The sequence below is a fragment of the Amphiura filiformis genome, chromosome 12, assembly GCF_039555335.1.
Source record: "Amphiura filiformis chromosome 12, Afil_fr2py, whole genome shotgun sequence".
Taxonomy (NCBI): Eukaryota; Metazoa; Echinodermata; class Ophiuroidea; order Amphilepidida; family Amphiuridae; genus Amphiura; species Amphiura filiformis.
The window spans coordinates 13,557,465-13,575,261 of record NC_092639.1 but is presented as its reverse complement, the minus strand read 5'-3'; the positions used below and the strand labels follow the sequence as shown (position 1 = coordinate 13,575,261).

At 36.1% G+C, this 17,797-nt stretch overlaps 1 protein-coding gene across 1 annotated transcript; it reads right to left on the bottom strand.

The window, feature by feature from the left end:
• Positions 1-1,054: 1,054 nt before the first annotated feature.
• Positions 1,055-11,926, bottom strand: LOC140165825 (alpha-N-acetylneuraminide alpha-2,8-sialyltransferase-like). The gene is made up of 6 exons (XM_072189147.1): positions 11,716-11,926; positions 8,019-8,346; positions 7,527-7,629; positions 6,111-6,223; positions 4,592-4,678; positions 1,055-3,854 (listed from the first exon to the last, which is right to left on the bottom strand). Exons 1-6 carry the CDS (start codon positions 11,903-11,905, stop codon positions 3,377-3,379), a joined length of 1,299 nt encoding a protein of 432 aa, XP_072045248.1. The 5' UTR covers positions 11,906-11,926; the 3' UTR covers positions 1,055-3,376.
• Positions 11,927-17,797: the final 5,871 nt, after the last annotated feature.

Below are 17,797 nucleotides of genomic sequence, written 5' to 3'. Positions count from 1 at the left end.
ACGGGTAGAGTTGGCTTTTGAAGCAACTTTCTGAATGTGGGGATTCCAAGTGAGATTTTGGTGGATATTGATGCCCAAGTATTTAGCAGAGTCTGCCTCTTCAAGTGTATGGCCATGAATGTTATATGGTATCTTGTAGATCTTCTTTTTGTTGGTGACGTGGAGCACTTGACATTTTTGGGGATGAAACTCCATCAACCAATCTTTCTCCCACTTCTGCAGTTGATCGAGATCATGCTGAAGACCAGCTGCATCTTCCTCCTTCTGGATTTTGCGGTAGAGGATGCAGTCATCTGCAAATAACTTGACCGTGGATTGAGGTGATATAACATCAGGCAAGTCATTGATGAAGAGGAGAAAGAGCAATGGCCCAAGCACGCTGCCTTGTGGGACCCCGGAGTGGACAGGAGATGATCTAGACGTGGCTCCATCCAGGATCACTTGCTGAGAGCGATGGTTCAGATGGCAATCAGCAATTGCAACACCATTGGTTTGTTTGCCTAATATTCATGAGAACCGCATACATGCCACGAGAGGATGATCATGTAAATGAGAATGTACACAATGACCTGCGCATGCACGGCTATAGAGGTTGTGCATAATGACGTTTCATACCGTTAATATGGCGAACTTTTCAAATCACACCTAATCATAAAATCCTGTTCATCGATACGTCTACCGCATTTTGATCCTAATATAATATTCCGCTACTGTCGACAACACTGCATGATTTATAGGGTGGCTGGGGAAGTAGAGTTAAAATATTTAGAGTTAAAAGCTTAAATGTAAGTACATTTTGAATTATATAGTGTTTCTAGATGGATATGTGTGTGCAGTAAGTGTTCTATACACTGTAAAAAATAAGTAAGGTAAATTTACGGCAGCAACGTTTTAGGGTATATGTTACGGGCATAATTTATACATGTATACATAGTGAGCAATAGATAAGATTGTTTAATTTTTTTTCTTATTTTCGTATTCATTAATGTTTTTTATTATTTATTAATTACATGTAAAATAATTCATAACTAAATAAAAGTTAAATGATCCCACTTTCATTATTTTTAATTTGATTTTATTTCTTTATGTAATCATATCAATCGTTATTGAATGATTATTATAACATTCAACCAAATGATTGAGGAGGAAACAGGCAATCCAGACTAAACAATTGAACATATGAATACAAAACCCACCCAAGTCCATACTATGGCCAAATTGAGTTAAGCATGGGAAATTGTTGCTATACATAGACCTGTCATATGTATGAAAGAACAACTCAAATTCATTCTCTGTGTCTATTGAGCATGTGAAAAATAGCATGTATGACAGAATCACCCAATTCCATGATTTGAGTCTTGTAACACATTGATTGAAATCCAGTATGTATAAAAGTTCACTTGTAACACATTCATTGCTAGAGAGTGACTTTTGAAGAAAAAAAATGGGTTTAATAAAAGAAAGTGTGTGGTTTATATTACATGGCAGAATGCTTATCAACATTATACATACCTGTGTGCTTTATTTTGTATTATCTTACTAGTGGTAATCTCATTCTAACATTGTTGTCTTTGTATATGATTCAAAAACCACCCAAGTCCAAAATTTAAAATGAACCCCACGAAGTCCCTGAATTGCTAATCGTCATACCTAATACAGGTTAATCCACTCATTTGCACGTAAAACTTACCATATTGACCAGGTAAATCTAACTGAAGGAATTAAAATGATACACATGTTTTTCTCTCAAAATCACTTCCCATGGACTTGGGTGGGTTTTGTATTCATGTATTCATTTCAGTAGGTAAAAGATGCCATGTCGCGCTATCAACATGAAATTACAATTCGTGAGCATTTCACGATATTTACCACTACATGTATGTCGTTCGTGGTATTTACCAACGAAATACTGGTATTTCCCGCAGAATAGTTAAATCTGTCACAAAACAACCAGTATTCCAGAAACTTATTAGTATTAATGTAAAATAATATTTTTTGGCGTTTTTTGGAGTTGTCTTTTTTAAAGACAGTTCTTGTTGAATATCATCAGACCTTTGATGAACTTTTCGGTCTACCCATGTAAACGGTTTTGATCGGTCATTGGTTTCAGTTTATATATTGCCTTCTTCTTACTTGCATGTGCCATCATTCTGCTCTCGCAATCACCCACTAGATCTTTGCACTTCTTCCTAGCGTAGTACATATTTGTATTGCTCATTATGGATTCCACCAAAATCTGTTGGTAATTCCAAGGATTTCCAAATTGAGTCTTCGAGGTATCAGCAATTTAGGTGGGCTTCTTCTTTGGTCTTTCTTTTGTGATCAAAAACTAAAATACTGTGGGGTTTACTTTATACTGGCCTTCTACCCAGGGCTGTCGCCATGGGGTGGGAGGGGTGCAACACCCTCTGGCGATCCCTAAATAAAGGAAAGAGAGAGGGGGAAAGGATAAAGAGAAGGGGAAGAGAGGGGAGAAGGAAGGGGAGCGGATTACGATTTACATGTTCCTTGTGGTCTATTTTAAACCTAAAATTAACCCCATTTAGCGTTAAAATGCCTAATTTCTGCGCGATTCGCGCGCATGTATCCCGGTAACGCCATTCTGAGAGCAGACCAGCAAGAGGTTCCCTTCGAAATTCCTTTTTTATTTCCTCTTATCTTGGTCAAAAATGAGAGCTATGATTCCATTCTTTCTATTATATAAATCACATGAGTGCTAGGGCAGCTTCCCTGATGACTGGAAAGGCCTAAAACTCGTGAGCTGACTTAAAATACCGTGACTAAATTGACCAAAAGTTGTAATAGGCCTACATGTTTGTGTCTTCCTTTGGCACGATTTTCGTCGATTTTGCATCGAAATGCACATTTTCGAGCGCTTCTCGCGCATTTGTCCCGGTAATGTTCTTTTAGTAGATCAGTGGAATTTTGCTCACTGGTTCGGTGACTCCGGTAGATCCCTGGATCCCACCGTGAATTTACCAGCGGGCACATGTCTAGGGGCCACAATCGAATCTAGGGAGAGGCCAAAATTAATAAAACAAATGAAGTTTGAATATTATTACACACAGTCAACCCCCTTTGAAATTGAGCATTGAAGTAGCAAATTTTCGCGCGACGTGCGCAAGTTTCCGGGTTACGGCTCAATGCCCGGGTCGGCTTGGCAGTGGTTGCAATCATGTTGCCCTCAGGGACTAGCAAAAGGTAATCCGGCCCTGATACCAGCAAAGTTTATTTCTCCATTTTTATTTGAGAAAATGGGCCAGTGGCGGCCCTGCTTTTACCTCTATGTTTGGGTGCGCCGACTGGTTCGACTCACGCTACCTTCAGTTGAAGAGCATGACTGCGACGAATGATTGAATTCATTTAACTTAACTAATTAGGATCTTCCGTCTATATCCGTGGAGCAATCGTCAATATGGAAGTTTAACATTCCTAACTGATGCATAGTCAGGTACAGCCTTAGTTCATAAGAGGAATCGTGGTATGTTGTGGATAGTTTAATGTCGTCGTAATAATGCGCTGGAATAGTTTGACCATCCAAAGAGTTGCCAAAAGGCCAGAACCCAAACAGATGCACTACTGAGCATAAATCTAGGGCACAGTTCACGAAATAAAACCCAGTAGTTAGATGGCGATTAAGTCCGTATCTTTTCCAGAATTTTCCAATACTGTAGAAATGGTCTATATTCCAGCTGACTAGTGTTAGTTTGGGATCCTTGAGTAGTTGAATAGCTTCATTAGTTCTGTTTATTAAGCCTATATCTTCCGCTGATGTCCATATAAGGCCTTCTTGGTCCACAAGCTTTGATTGCTTAAAATTAGCACGATCAGAAGCCTTCTTCAATCTACCGTATCTAGTTGAGAAAACATGAGAAACAATATTTAGATGTAAAAGTGATTAAATATGCTATATAGTCAACATTTTGATGGCGAGCAATCGCTCGTTTAGATTGGAGTTATGGTTTTGTAAGATGTACAACATCAGCCTTTTTTAATTTGATAAGGCCAGAACCCTGTGGAGGTCAAATGTGACATTTGACCTTTTGCTAATAACTCAAGAACCGTATGTCACAGGTATGTCAAACTATAAATTTGACCCATATAACTTTGACCCCATGCTGGACTCCCCCCTTACAGATGATTGACTTAGTTGGCCACTCAAAATTTATTGCCTCTGACCCATAGACATGATAGAAACAACCTATATAGGCCAACTTTTTATAACACGTCGTGTTAGTGTAAATTTCTTGGAACCTTGGGTAAGAATGTTTGTGCTGCATCACAGCAGCAGCAGATAGGTGTATCCCATTATGCTCTGCAGTACCACAGTATAACTGCACATGCCATAGAAAGTGTACACAAAGTCCCTCACTTCAACTTTCAATTACTCGCTTATATTAGGGGAGTTAAGACTTTTGTTTGAAAAAATATGATCTCCAAAGTATTGTGAAACTATCCATAGCTCTCAATATCTAAGCCGCTCTTACTTATGTTTTGTATGTATTTGCTATGGAGTAAGCAGATGCATGATGGGATACTCCCTTCAGCTGCTGTGGTGCTGCATAATGAAAAGTTGATGTAAAATATTTACCTATATAATATGGACGGGTTCATTGTAGTCATGTTAGTTTTGCTGCCAACATCTTCTTCAAATCCTGCTATTGAAGCCAAATTGAATCTGAAATTAAATTTAATTGAATAAAAAGAACAACATGCATGTTACTATACTTTCCAGTAGAGAAGAGAGAAGAGGGAACTCCTTTCCGATTGAATATTCAATTGAAGTGATTGATTTTTCATTGTTTGGCCGACTGTAATAAGCCCAATCGCCATTGTAACTTCTGGTTTTTGAGAGCAGGTTTGTGACACTTTGACCTCTGACATATCGGGGAAATTGCTGTAATTATTATTAATTAATTTATTATTGTCATAATGTTATCATTAAAAATATTAAAATAATTAATTTATTCAATAATAAAGTTGTGGTTTTTTTTTGGGGGGGGGCGTTTGGTTTCATTCTTGTAAAACATTTTAGGATTATATTTTGTATGCACAAAAAACAATTTTTCTGAATTTTCCCAATAGGTCAGAGGGCAAAGTGTCCCAAAACTGCAAAACTGTCCCACAATGCATTGTAAACTTCCAATGCCAATTTGGCTTATTTGGAACAATATCCAGTCGAATGATCTTAATTTTCAATCTTTTTAAATATTCAATCTTTTTGAGATTGAAGTTAAGGAAAAATTCTTTGCCGATTGAATATTCCCTCAAAAAATTGATTTTCACTTTCTATTGCATATGGGGGCAAATCCTTTCCAATTGAAAAAAAAGTTTTAAATTATATAACATTCCACCCATATGCAACGTGTGCCATTTATCAGTACATTAAGGGTAACAATTGGGCTATTCCAGAAATTAATGGCACCCCCTAAAGAAGAAATGTAAGTTTGTACCATAAATTTTTGGGAATTCCCAGACCAAAATGTTATCCCAAAAAAATGGGAATTCCCATTTTGACAATTAAAATTATTAAAAAAATTGGGAATTCCCAGTCCCCCCAAATTTGTGGGAATTCCCAAGCCTAAAATAAAAGTTTTTTCTTGGGAATTCCCATGTCTTCTTTAGGGTTGTGAAAACAATACCTTTTTAGGGGGGAATTCCCAGAGCAAAAACATGGTGAAACACTTTGGGAATCCCATGTCTTCTTTAGGGGTGCCTTTAATTTCTGGAATAGCCCAATTTTATTGTATGGTGAAATCAATCTAAAAGAGTTACAGTCAGTCTAGGAGAGGAGAGGAGAGGAGAGGAGAGGAGAGGAGAGGAGAGGAGGGAGAGGAGGAGAGGAGGAGGAGGGGAGGGAGGAGGGAGGAGAGGAGAGGAGAGGAGGAGAGGAGAGGAGAGGAGGAGAGGAGAGGAGAGGAGAGGAGAGAGGAGGAGGAGAGGGAGAGGAGAGGAGAGGAGAATAATAGAGGAGAATAGAGGAGAATAGAGTAGAATAGAGGAGAAGAGAGGAGAAGAGAGGAGAAGAGAGGAGAAGAGCGGAGAAGAGGAGAGGAGAGGAGGGGAGTGAGATGAAAAGTGAGCAAGTAAGTTGAGGAAACAATTCGTACCTTATAACGAAGTCCTTGTCATCAATAACTCTCCCACAGTTTGATCCTCTCAGTATTCCACTGCTGCCGACAACACTGCACGATTTGTAAGGTGGTTTCGGGAATTGGTTTGTCTGTAACGACCAAGCAAACACAAAATGTTTTTACGTTATAATGTGTTTAAACGTGTTTGTATATTTTTCGAACATTTTTGCAAAATAGTTTGGCAACACTTTGATACCATTATAATTATAATAGATTAAATAGAATTTAAAGTATCAAGCATGAATGTTACTAAAACATTTCGTACCCTTTATATTACTCATTTTATAACCTTACATTTAAAAGTTTTCCGTAAAATCTTTTATGTTTGCTGAGAGGAGTATGGATAAATAAAAACAATATGCACAGACTTGGAAGAGTCATGGTTCAAGTAAATAAAATCAGATTTCTCCCACAAGACCTACTTTGGATTACCCCTTAAAAGTCCCACCTTCACCTGTTGTAATTACTTAAAGGTCCGTAACCCGATCGACAGCATCATCCCCCCCATTTTTTTCATTGTTGATGAGGTTTTGGTATCACATAATAGATACTATTTTTCTCATTACTATCCTGAAATTTGACGCTCCAAGTCGATGTATTTCGGGAGAAATCATGAAACACAGCGGTTTTTACAGGTTACCAGTTGTTCGCATTTTGCACGACACGGGAGTTTTGGGTAGTCATAGAATGAAATCGGAATAGATTCGGAAGACTTCACCCCAGTACCAATTCGTCCGCAAAAATACATCAAATAGGCCCCCTAATGTCAAACTATAGATGGCGCTATAATGATATAAAACAAAAAACAAAAATAAAGAAATACATAAGAGGCGAAATAAATAAGGAAAGATGACCTATATTGTCAAGCATGATACGAGGAATATGAAAAAAATTATGAGAGCACCTCCCCCCCCCATTAAAAAATTAGTTAAAAAATAAAACAAAGAAAAATCATAAATATGTGAAAATGTGCATCATATAGCTAAAAATAAAGAAATAATTAAGCAAAGTAAATACAGCATGGGCTATCTTGTCAAGAATGATAATGAGCGCAGTGATATGTAATGTTTTTTAAGATTAATCAGTATGAATAGAGGGTATAAAAGTGTACAGGGCGAGCCGGTTTTCAGTGCCAAGGCGAACACTTCCTGTTTCCTCCGGGACATGCGCTCGGCCGTTGTTTCGGGATGCCTGACCAGAATGCAATGCACGCGTACCAGTGTATTGGCTTGCTAATATATGCTAATTATTCACATTATGCTGAAATTGTTCCCGTTTTCTCACATAGATTGATAAAGGGGATAATATTTGACATTGTGTGTAAGTTTGAAGAGAATCCATATCCTAAACCGATAGGGTTACCCCCCTTTAACGGTCCCTTGCTACCTTTACCTTGTGGTATATACCTTCAGATGCGTCATTCTTTTTTTGATGTTTTTGTGTTAGCATCAATTCATCATAAACAGTCTTTCTCGTTTCCTTTGTCAGGAAGAAGCTATACAGGTTTAGAAAAAAACACAAATTAACTTTGTTTGCAGATGAAAAATGTCATGACAAATGTCACAGTGTTGATAATAAATTATGAATATATTTACACGTACCAACGATACCTTGTTTAACTTAATGCAATCTCAAGTATGGCGCAGCAAGTACCCTGAGAATGATAGGCTCACAAATAATTTTTTAATTACATCAATATGATTAGTAATGTAGTTAGCGAAAGACGTAAATTTTTTTTTTTAAACGTAATCCTTTTTAAAGACTTCAGTTGTTTAAATTAACCATTCATTCACTTCGCTTTAACTTGACCGATTTTGGTCTGTTCGGTGAAAAAAAAATATTAATCTGAAATTAATTATAGGTTTTAATATTAGAGTGGTCTACCTGAATAACTTAGTTCTGTTAACATCATGTCTCCATGGCTTTGCAAGTATACTAGACACATATGCAGTGAAATTATCAGTTTCATTGCGAGAAAGATCATAAAGATTTTTCATCATCGATTTTGCTGTTTTGACAATGATCTTCTCAGCTTGACGATTTGACGTATCTTCGGCAAACGACGTAGAGATTACAGTCTTATAATGTGATTCTTTCAACACACTTTGCGAAGTAGAATTCGAGAGATTCTTGTTAGTTTCCAATTTGTTGTTGATGGATATTAAATTGGTCTTGTAATTGGCTCCTAACAACTGCACTGGTAATCTAGAAGCTTTGATAAATATATAAACACAGCACATTATTACCTACCCTCATTTATGATAAATATAATGAACTGAGTGTAATGCATTAGTTAAGATACTCGCACGGGCCGTGTATTTATTGGAAAAAAAGGATTCTTTAACAAGTGTTGATTTGTTACGCTAAAATCCTACGAACACATGATTAGATATTTAAAACAATTGAAATGAGACAAAACAGGAGAGAAAAGGATAGCTATGTGCGCCTAGCATGATCTTCACTGGTGATTTCAACATTCATTTTGAAAAATCGGACAGCTACTCAACTAGGTTTAAAGAACTACTATCTTCATATGTTATGAAAATGCGCTTCAATCAACACTTAACAAACATGCTCCTGCTAAAACACGTGCCGTCAAACTTTGCACTGAATCTCCATGGTTTAATGATGATATTCGCGAAGAAACGGCGCGCGGCGTCAGCTTGAACGAAAGTGGCGCAATAATGTGAAACTTGAAGTTTACAGGCTGGAATATCAAAATCAACGTGCCCTGGTGAAAAACATGATCCAAAATGCAAAAGTGGAATATTATTCTTCACAAGTTAGTGAAAGTGCGGGTGATCAAAAGAAACTGTTCAATGTCATTGACAGACTTCTTCAAAAATCTAAAATAACTGTGCTACCGTCTTCTGATTCTGATGAATCACTTGCAATCAAATTTGCCGATTTTTTCCGTGAGAAGATAAAAACCATTCGGAAAACATTCATTATCAAACCTATCTGTGCTACATCAACTCCATGCTCGTCTGTACCAAAATTGAATTCTTTCGCACCCACTGATTGTGGTGAGGTTAGAAAAGTCATCATGAAATCGCCATCAAAATCATGTGAATCAGATCCTCTACCTACATCTCTAATTAAGGACAACACTGATATTTTTGTGCCATATATTACTGGCATTGTCAACAAATCGCTTCTTACAGGAATTTTTCCACAAAGTCAAAAAACTGCTTATGTTCGTCCCCTTATCAAAAAACCTACTTTGGATAAAGAAATCTTCAAAAACTACCGACCTATATCCAATCTCAAATTTCTTGGAAAGACAATTGAAAGAATTGTTTCTAACAGAATCTCAAACCATATCAATAATTTTTCCCTATCAGATCCCTATCAATCAGCTTATAAACACTACCACGGAACAGAAACTGCTCTTCTTCGAGTTAATAATGACATTCTCACATCACTTGACAATGGCCAAATCACAGCTTTGATTCTTCTCGATTTAAGTGCTGCATTTGACACTGTTGACCATAATATTCTTCTTTCCCGTCTTCACTATTATCTTGGCATTCAAGATCTTGCCCTGGACTGGTGTAAATCATATCTTACAAATAGGCCGCAATATGTTCGCATTGGCAATGCTACTTCTCATTCTACCATTCTTGATTATTCTGTGCCTCCTCAAGGCTCTGTACTTGGACCTCAGTGGTTTACCATTTACACCTACCCTGTACGGGATATCATTCTTCGCCATCAATTGAATTATCATGTTTATGCGGATGACACGCAACTTTATTTATCATTTGAATCTTCTCAACATAGTGCTAATTCTGCAATTGCTTCTCTTGAAATTTGTATCAGTGAAATCCGTAATTGGATGAAATCAAACTTCTTGACGTTAAATGATGATAAAACAGAATTGCTTCTGTTCGGATCCCACCAACAGCTCTCTAAAATCAACATTGAAAATGTTTGCATCGGTGACTCTGCAATTGCCTTATCTTCCAAAGCACGCAATTTAGGTGCATTTTTTGACACTCACATGACCATGCAACTATATCTCTAATGTCATTCGTTGTTCAGCGCTTCAACTACGTAATATCAGCCGGATCCGCAAATACCTAAGTCGCGATGCTACTGAACAAATTATTCACTCATTCATATCTATAACAACAATGCACTTCTTTATGGATTACCAGCAAACCAACTCTATCGCCTTCAGAAAATTCAAAACACTGCCGCTCGAATTCTTACTTTCACCAGAAAATATTGCAATATCACGCCAATCCTAAAGGAACTGCATTGGCTCCCTGTCACACAAGAATTGTTTTTAAACTTATGTTGATTGTATATAAATGTTTTAATGATATTGCTCCGTCATATTTATCTGAACTCCTTTCACATTATGTTCCCACCCGTACGCTTCGATCTGGAAACATGCAACTTCTTCAAGAAAGTAAATCCAACCGCACATGGGGTGACAGATCATTTGCAATCGCAGCTCCACGTCTATGGAATGAACTGCCTATTTATATTAGAACTGCTCAAAATGTAACTGTGTTTAAAAAGTTGTTAAAACTCATCTTATGTCAGAGACATTCTGTAATTCTTAAGTTATGTTTCTTAATTTAGTTCCAGTTTTCTTTGTCTTGTTAATGTAATTTTTGTTTTTTGTTTTAGTGCCTTGAGCGCTCTTAATTGAGTGGATATGTGCCTTGTCGCTATTATTATTATATTATTATTATATCATTCCCTCTGTATAGCATTACTGGTCGATTACTGGTTGATCACGATAAGATTTCGGTTCTAAGAACTTCGAAACTTTTCTGACGAGCGTTCTGATCATGTTTGAGCCCTCTCTGGCTAGCTTTTAATTCATCAAACTACGGGAGGGGGGGTCCAACCTTCGTGCAATTATTTTGTGTAAGCTAGTCCTAACCCTATAATCCTAACCCTAATCCTAACCCTAAACTAACCCTACTATAAGCCTGCATGCATGATCGGCTCCCGAATTCGACTACCTATTTGGCCAGTTAAAACCCCAGTCCTATTGGGTAGCCGTGTTAACGTGCCTATGACTGAAATCCTATCGTAATCGACAAGTAATGAATCCAATGGAGGCTGCACACCGACATCGCTTGGTTAATAATTACTTGGTACAGCAGAGACACTAAAATCAATACCCGGGATCGATACACGTGAATGTGCTATGCACGATTTGATATTCAGACGATAAATCTTTGGACACCGGGGTAGAAAATGATGAATATCTACCGTATTTTTTTTTATTCTAAGGAAGCCATATTTTTTCCTTGCACTTGAATATATATGTGTTGAAAGGATATGATAGTCGTTAGCTTGCGTATTGCTCAAAAACCGTGCGTATTGAGCTCAAAAACTGGGACTATACTTGCCATGCTTACTGGGGACCATCACGATCTTCCGCGGACTTCCGCTACGTGTTTCAGGATACACTTTTTAGCCAACTTTAGAGTACTATTCCGTTAAAATAATGTCAGTATGATAACAGTGAATGTCTGTGCTGACGAAACTAAGTTGGACGTGGACAACTCAGTCTGTGGACAACTATGGCAGTATAGTAAAATTTAACCATACTTACCATTCGTAGTTAATGGATTTCCTGTTTCTAGACATATAGTGGATCCTGTTGTTGGCTTCTCCACAATAAATCCCCTATAGTCATGGTAGATCATTATCTTATTCAGTGATTTGTTCGATGTCATCCAGAACAATATCACGCTTACGAGACATACTAAACAAATACATAAATGTATTATTTTCACATTCATTTTGAGTCATGTATACATAAACATAAACATAATATGAATTATTGTCCTATATTCAAATATAAACGTACCGTTCCGCGAATACAAATTAAAAATAAAAATCAGTCAAACGAGGTCACGGCGGCGGTGTACGCATGAAAGCGCGCTATTCGTGTTCATTGAACTGAAATATACCTTATTTGCAAAACAGCAGACACGAGTTTGATTGATTCATTGATTCATTCAGTTTATTCACATTGCGAATTTATGATAATCATAATTTTCAAAATCATATATAATTAACAAATTTATATTAAATATGTACATAGAGAAATATATCTGAAACATGATTATAATATGATTAGATAGCAAATCACAGACACAATTTCCATAATCATAATTATATTAAAACAACTTTATATTAAATATTTACATAGAGAATAAGAGAAATGTAGCTGAAGCGTGGGATATGGGCAAACTTAAAGTGACAGGTAACTGGAGAGGGAAGCGATGAGTTACCCCCAAATCACAGCGGCACGTAGTGACTGGGCCGCGCCGCCGAGTGCGAATATGTATTTATTTTGGGACTTTTTTTCTTCAAAATTTGATATTTTTGCTGATATTTCAAAAAGCGACATGCCAAACACAAATCTTTGGGCTCATATTTTGTTATTGTTAATACAGTTCTTTTCCACATACCTACGTTAGGGGCTGTGCAATAATTATGAGCCCTGGGGTAGGGTAAAATTGGGGGTGCAAGAAATCTTTGGCAGTTATTGGCAAGCAGAGAGGGGGCAAGCGATTTTTGGCAAACATTTATGGGGCGCCTTTTAAATAAAACACTCTAAAAGGCTTAGGAAAACCGTACGAAGTTTTCTATTTTTTTGTCCAAATATTTCTCATGTTGTTGATATACATATGAATTGTAATATCACAATTTACTAATATATAAAAAAAGAAGCGGCTGATTGTATCCATATGTTTAAAAACCATTAAATTTGTAATACTTGATTCAGAGTTTTTTCTGAGAACAACAACAGTATACGTTCTGTGCATTGAGAGCGTTTACAGTCCCTTCTCACAAAGCAGGCACATCTCATTTCATGACGTCAACTTTTTTCTAGGTCAAATCTGTCTCATTCGAAGGAACTCACCGCTTAAGTTGGTTTTTACTGAATATTTTTAACGTCTTATTTTCTCAAAAAGGAGTCATTTTCATTGTCCTCATAATATTAGCTTGCCACTGAATGATATGATGTTGTCCGAGCAATATATATGACCTTTAACTTGTCGGCAAAATGGATGGGGTGGGACTTCTCTTGCTATACTTGCAATTCAACTTATTTTTTCTTGATTATTTATGCCTTTTTGTTTTATTATGTTTCTTACTTTCTTACTTTCTCGCTTTCTTTTATTTACAACATGTCATTTTCTCTTTCGGGGTAAAAGGTTGTTGGAAAAGGGCTGTTTGGTATGTCCTTGGTTCTTCTGAGTTTACTGTGCTGCTTTGCCCTCTACCTGGGTGCCTCCTTGACGAATACAGGTTTCAGCCCTGGTCATCATTGCATCAACAGTTGCATCTTTCACAAATGGAGTGAGTATTTCAAATGGAAGTTAATCAAATGTCTATTCTCATTGAAACTCATACTCCCTCTGTGGAAGACTTGAGCTAAATCTTCCACAGGGGTAGTGTGTATTTTAAATGGAATAGCCGATTAGAACACTTCAGCCTTAGTCTTTCACGTGGTATTTTAGTACAGCAATGGGCATTACAATCATGCAAAAAGTGTGAATTCAAGACAAATTGAGGGCGTCGCTGTAGAGCAAATCACACATCAGCACACAATATGGTCATAAACAAGTAATTATCAATTTACTCTCTCGGAAATGTCTCACGACCATGTGAATTAATACTGATGGAAATTGTACATTCAGTCGAAATTACTCAGCAAACCAAGCAGTACGAGTGTGTCACCCGTGTATGCATAATTTCTTGTATATGTACAAATACATCGTGCAAATGTACGATGTATTTGCACGATGTATTTGTACGATGTATTTGTACGATACCTTCGGATCGGGTTTCTTTTCGATATCTATTTCCTGTAGTGTTACTGTTTTAATACATTCAATTTCTTCACAAAATATACGACGTATGTAAGTTACCAGATTTTACCACTCACGCCGATTTTACACAGAGCGAAATAGTTAATGATTTACGAATCGTCGTGATTTTATACGCTAATGTCCGCCATGTTTCTTACTTAGCATGATGTGGTATAATATCAACAATGAATCACAATGACTGCGCCTCGATCGAAAAGCCGGAAACACTTACTTGCGTTCTTTATAATATGTTTCGTTAGCGTAGTAGTATTATGGATGACATCTTATAATCCGTTGGATAGCTCTGGTAAGCCTCCATGTAAGTAAACGGACGAACAACCTTGAGACATGAGTGGTATAGATTTTAGGAGGGGGTTGGAGGTCGACGTGAAATCCATGAAACAATGTGATTGGAGCGTCGCTTCCAAGCTCTTCCAGAATAACTGAATTAAGCGAAGGGAATGCGCAAGAAACATTGCCAAGAAATGTTGCAATTTCGAAGCTAATTATATGACAGTATTACGTGATCCTAGCATCCCTTTTTATGGCATATTTCAGTAGAGATCCACGTAAAAAGCTTATTCCCAAAGTTTCAGTTGATTCCGATTTTGCTTTTGCGAGTTATGCATGATTATGTGCATTACACTGCTCCATAGACAATGTGTTGTAATTTCGGTCTGGTATACCAGAATGTAATTCAAATTTACCGATATTTTTGCAAAACAAATTAATCTGCAAGAAATATTGTGTACATAAACATTATGTATCCAGAGGTTTCCAGTGGTATAAAAATCTCAACTTTTTTTGAGGAAAGTGGGAGGAGGATGCTGTGGATTACGAAATTCCCTGGAACAAAATTGCTCGCGAAGCTAAAGCGATGATAAAGCTGAGGTAATCTTTATCACCGTGCCAAATTGAAATCAAAATTTTAATATCATAAAATGTACATATGTTATCTTCATGGTAATAAAAATTCTAATGTCTTTTAAGAATTTAAACTTTAATATGAATAATAAATATTCATAAACGCATGAATAATATTTTTTGTATAAATATATAGAATATGTGACATGGTCTGATCTACTCAAACCAAAGTCGGAATTTTGTGAAATTGAGTTATTACCATTACCATGATTAGGCTACTACTAATCTTACTAGTGGTAAAATCCCTAAGTCCTGACATACATGTACACTGTCTTATACTTATATAAATACAACACCAACAGTAATGATCCACTCTATCTTGGAAGACAATAACTTGCGCATCAAATTTTCAAACTGAAATAGCACAAATAAGTCCAGCAATTTAAATATGTTCTGCAAAATATGCACTACCTTATTTGCGTCAACAATGATCAATAGCCCCTTTAACTTTTACCATGGCGTCATGTTGACCATAACCACTTTAGCTGTTACCATGGCGACCCATAAAATGATAATATGCTTACGTTCACTTAAAAGGGCATTTCGTGATCCACAGCATCCTCGCCCACCCCCACCCCCACTTTTCTCAAAATTTTCTCAGATTTTTATATCACTGGAAACCTCTGGCTACATAATTTTTATGTACAAGCAATTTCTTGCAGATTAATTCGTTTTGCAAAGATGTCGTGAAATTTGAATTTCGTTCTGGTATACCAGAACGAAATACAACACATTGTCTATGGAGCAGTGTAATACACATAATCATGTATAACTCGCAAACGCAAAATCGGAATCAACTGAAATTTTGGGAATAAGCTTTTTCGTGGATGCTAGGATCATGAAATACTCCTTTAAACCCATTACAAATTTTGCTTTTGTTGAGAATGCATATAAAATTGACTTGATTCGTTTTCCAGTGCAGCTTAATCGATGCATCATTTCCATTTAAATTGAGACAACGCTATAAAGGATTTCTCTTTTGATACCACAAAATATTAAAATTCAAATTGCGCAATACGTTCTATATATTTTTATCCATGCAAAATTTTGTAGAAATGACTGAGACTACATTACCATAGTGAAATGTTGACACTGTGCGACAGGTGTGTGACCGTTGCAGGGTTCCTCATTCTCGAGGCCTCCGCCAATTCATGCCAAAAGTGAGGCAGTCCCAGCAAACACAAAAACGTTTTAAAAACATTTTAAATAAGTTATATTTTGGCTTTTGGTTTAGGTAAAAACGTTTTAATAACATTAAAATGTCGGGTTATATAAAGGTCATGATAACGTTTTAAAACGTTTTGTATGAAAACACACTACAACAATATTTTTAAATGTTTTCAAAAAATGTTATTGTAAACTATTTTTGCAAACATTTTGCAAAATATTGTCTCAATACTTAAATAACATTATGTTAAAATATTTGAACCCAGCAAACACAGAAATGTTCTTAAAATGTTTTTTTTCAAAACCTTTTAATAACATTTAAATGTCGGGTTATATAAAGGTCATGAAAACGTTTTTAAAACGTTATTGAAAATATTTTGGGCAAACATTTTTCGCAAAATATTTTTTCAACTCCCAAAATAACATTCTGTTTAGAATGTTTTGTATCAAGTTTTCAAGAATGTTTTTGGAATGTTATTAAAACGTTTTTATACCCTTTATATAACCCGACATTTAAACGATTTCTGTAAAACATTTTTGTTTGCTGAACAGTAGATTATCAAAAATGTTTTTTAAGGTTATGAAAACGTTTTATACTCTTCATATACCCTTTATATAACCCGACATTTAAACGTTTTCTGACAACCTTTTATAACCTTTTGCGAATGATGTCGAAAACATTGTGTGTTTGCTGGGGTGGCGGCTCCACGATTTTTTTCGGGGAGGGGGGTAATAGGGGGGCAAAGTGAATTCCAAGGGGGCAAAATCAACCAATTTTGCGCAATATTACGCAAAAAGTGGACATTTTCGTAATTTTGGTTTTTTTCTGGGGGAAACAGGGGCAAGAGTTCTGTCTGGTTTAGTTCAGGGTTAGGATTAGGGTTAGGATTAGGATTAAGTTAGGGATAGGGTTAGGATTAGAGTACACGAAATATTTGCATGAAGGATCGACCCACAATTTCCAGAATATTTAGTTATTTCAGTTTCAGTTTATTATCCTCTTCCATTTGTGATGTGTTTACCCAGCAAACACAAAACGTTTTCGACATCATTCGCAAAAGGTTATAAAAGGTTGTCAGAAAACGTTTAAATGTCGGGTTATATAAAGGGTACATTAATGGTATAAAACGTTTTCATAACATTAAATAACATTTGTTGGTAATTTACTGCACAGCAAACACAAATATTTTACAGAAAACATTTAAATGTCAGGTTATATAAAGGGTATAAAAACGTTTTAATAACATTCCAAAAACATTTTTGGAAACTTGGTACAAATCATTCTAAACAGAATGTTATTTTGGGGTTGAAAAATATTTTGCAAAAATGTTTGGCCAAAATATTTACAATAACGTTTTAGAATGTTTTCACGACCTTTATATAACCCGACATTTAAATGTTATTAAAACATTTTAAGAACATATCTGTGTTTGCTGGGTGCAAATATTTCAACATAATGTTATTTAAGTGTTGACAAAATATTTGTCCAAAAATGTTTGCAAAAATAGTTTACAATGACATTTCGAAAACATTTTTAAAATATATTGTTGTAGTGCGTTTTCATACAAAACGTTTTAAAACGATTTCATGACCTTTATATAACCCGACATTTTAATGTTATTAAAACGTTTTTACCTAAACCAAAATCCAAAATATAACTTGTGTTTGCTTGGTAGTTCGTGTAACAATTACATCTTTCTTTGCGTTTCAGTTTCTATG

Coding starts and splice junctions, on each gene's coding strand:
- LOC140165825 (XM_072189147.1), bottom strand. CDS start 11,905: ATGAATGTGAAAATAATACATTTATGTATTTGTTTAGTATGTCTCGTA. Junction 8,347..11,715: donor AAATCCATTAACTACGAATG/GTAAGTATGGTT, acceptor TATTTATCAAAG/CTTCTAGATTACCAGTGCAG. Junction 4,679..6,110: donor GACAAGGACTTCGTTATAAG/GTACGAATTGTT, acceptor ATTTAATTTCAG/ATTCAATTTGGCTTCAATAG.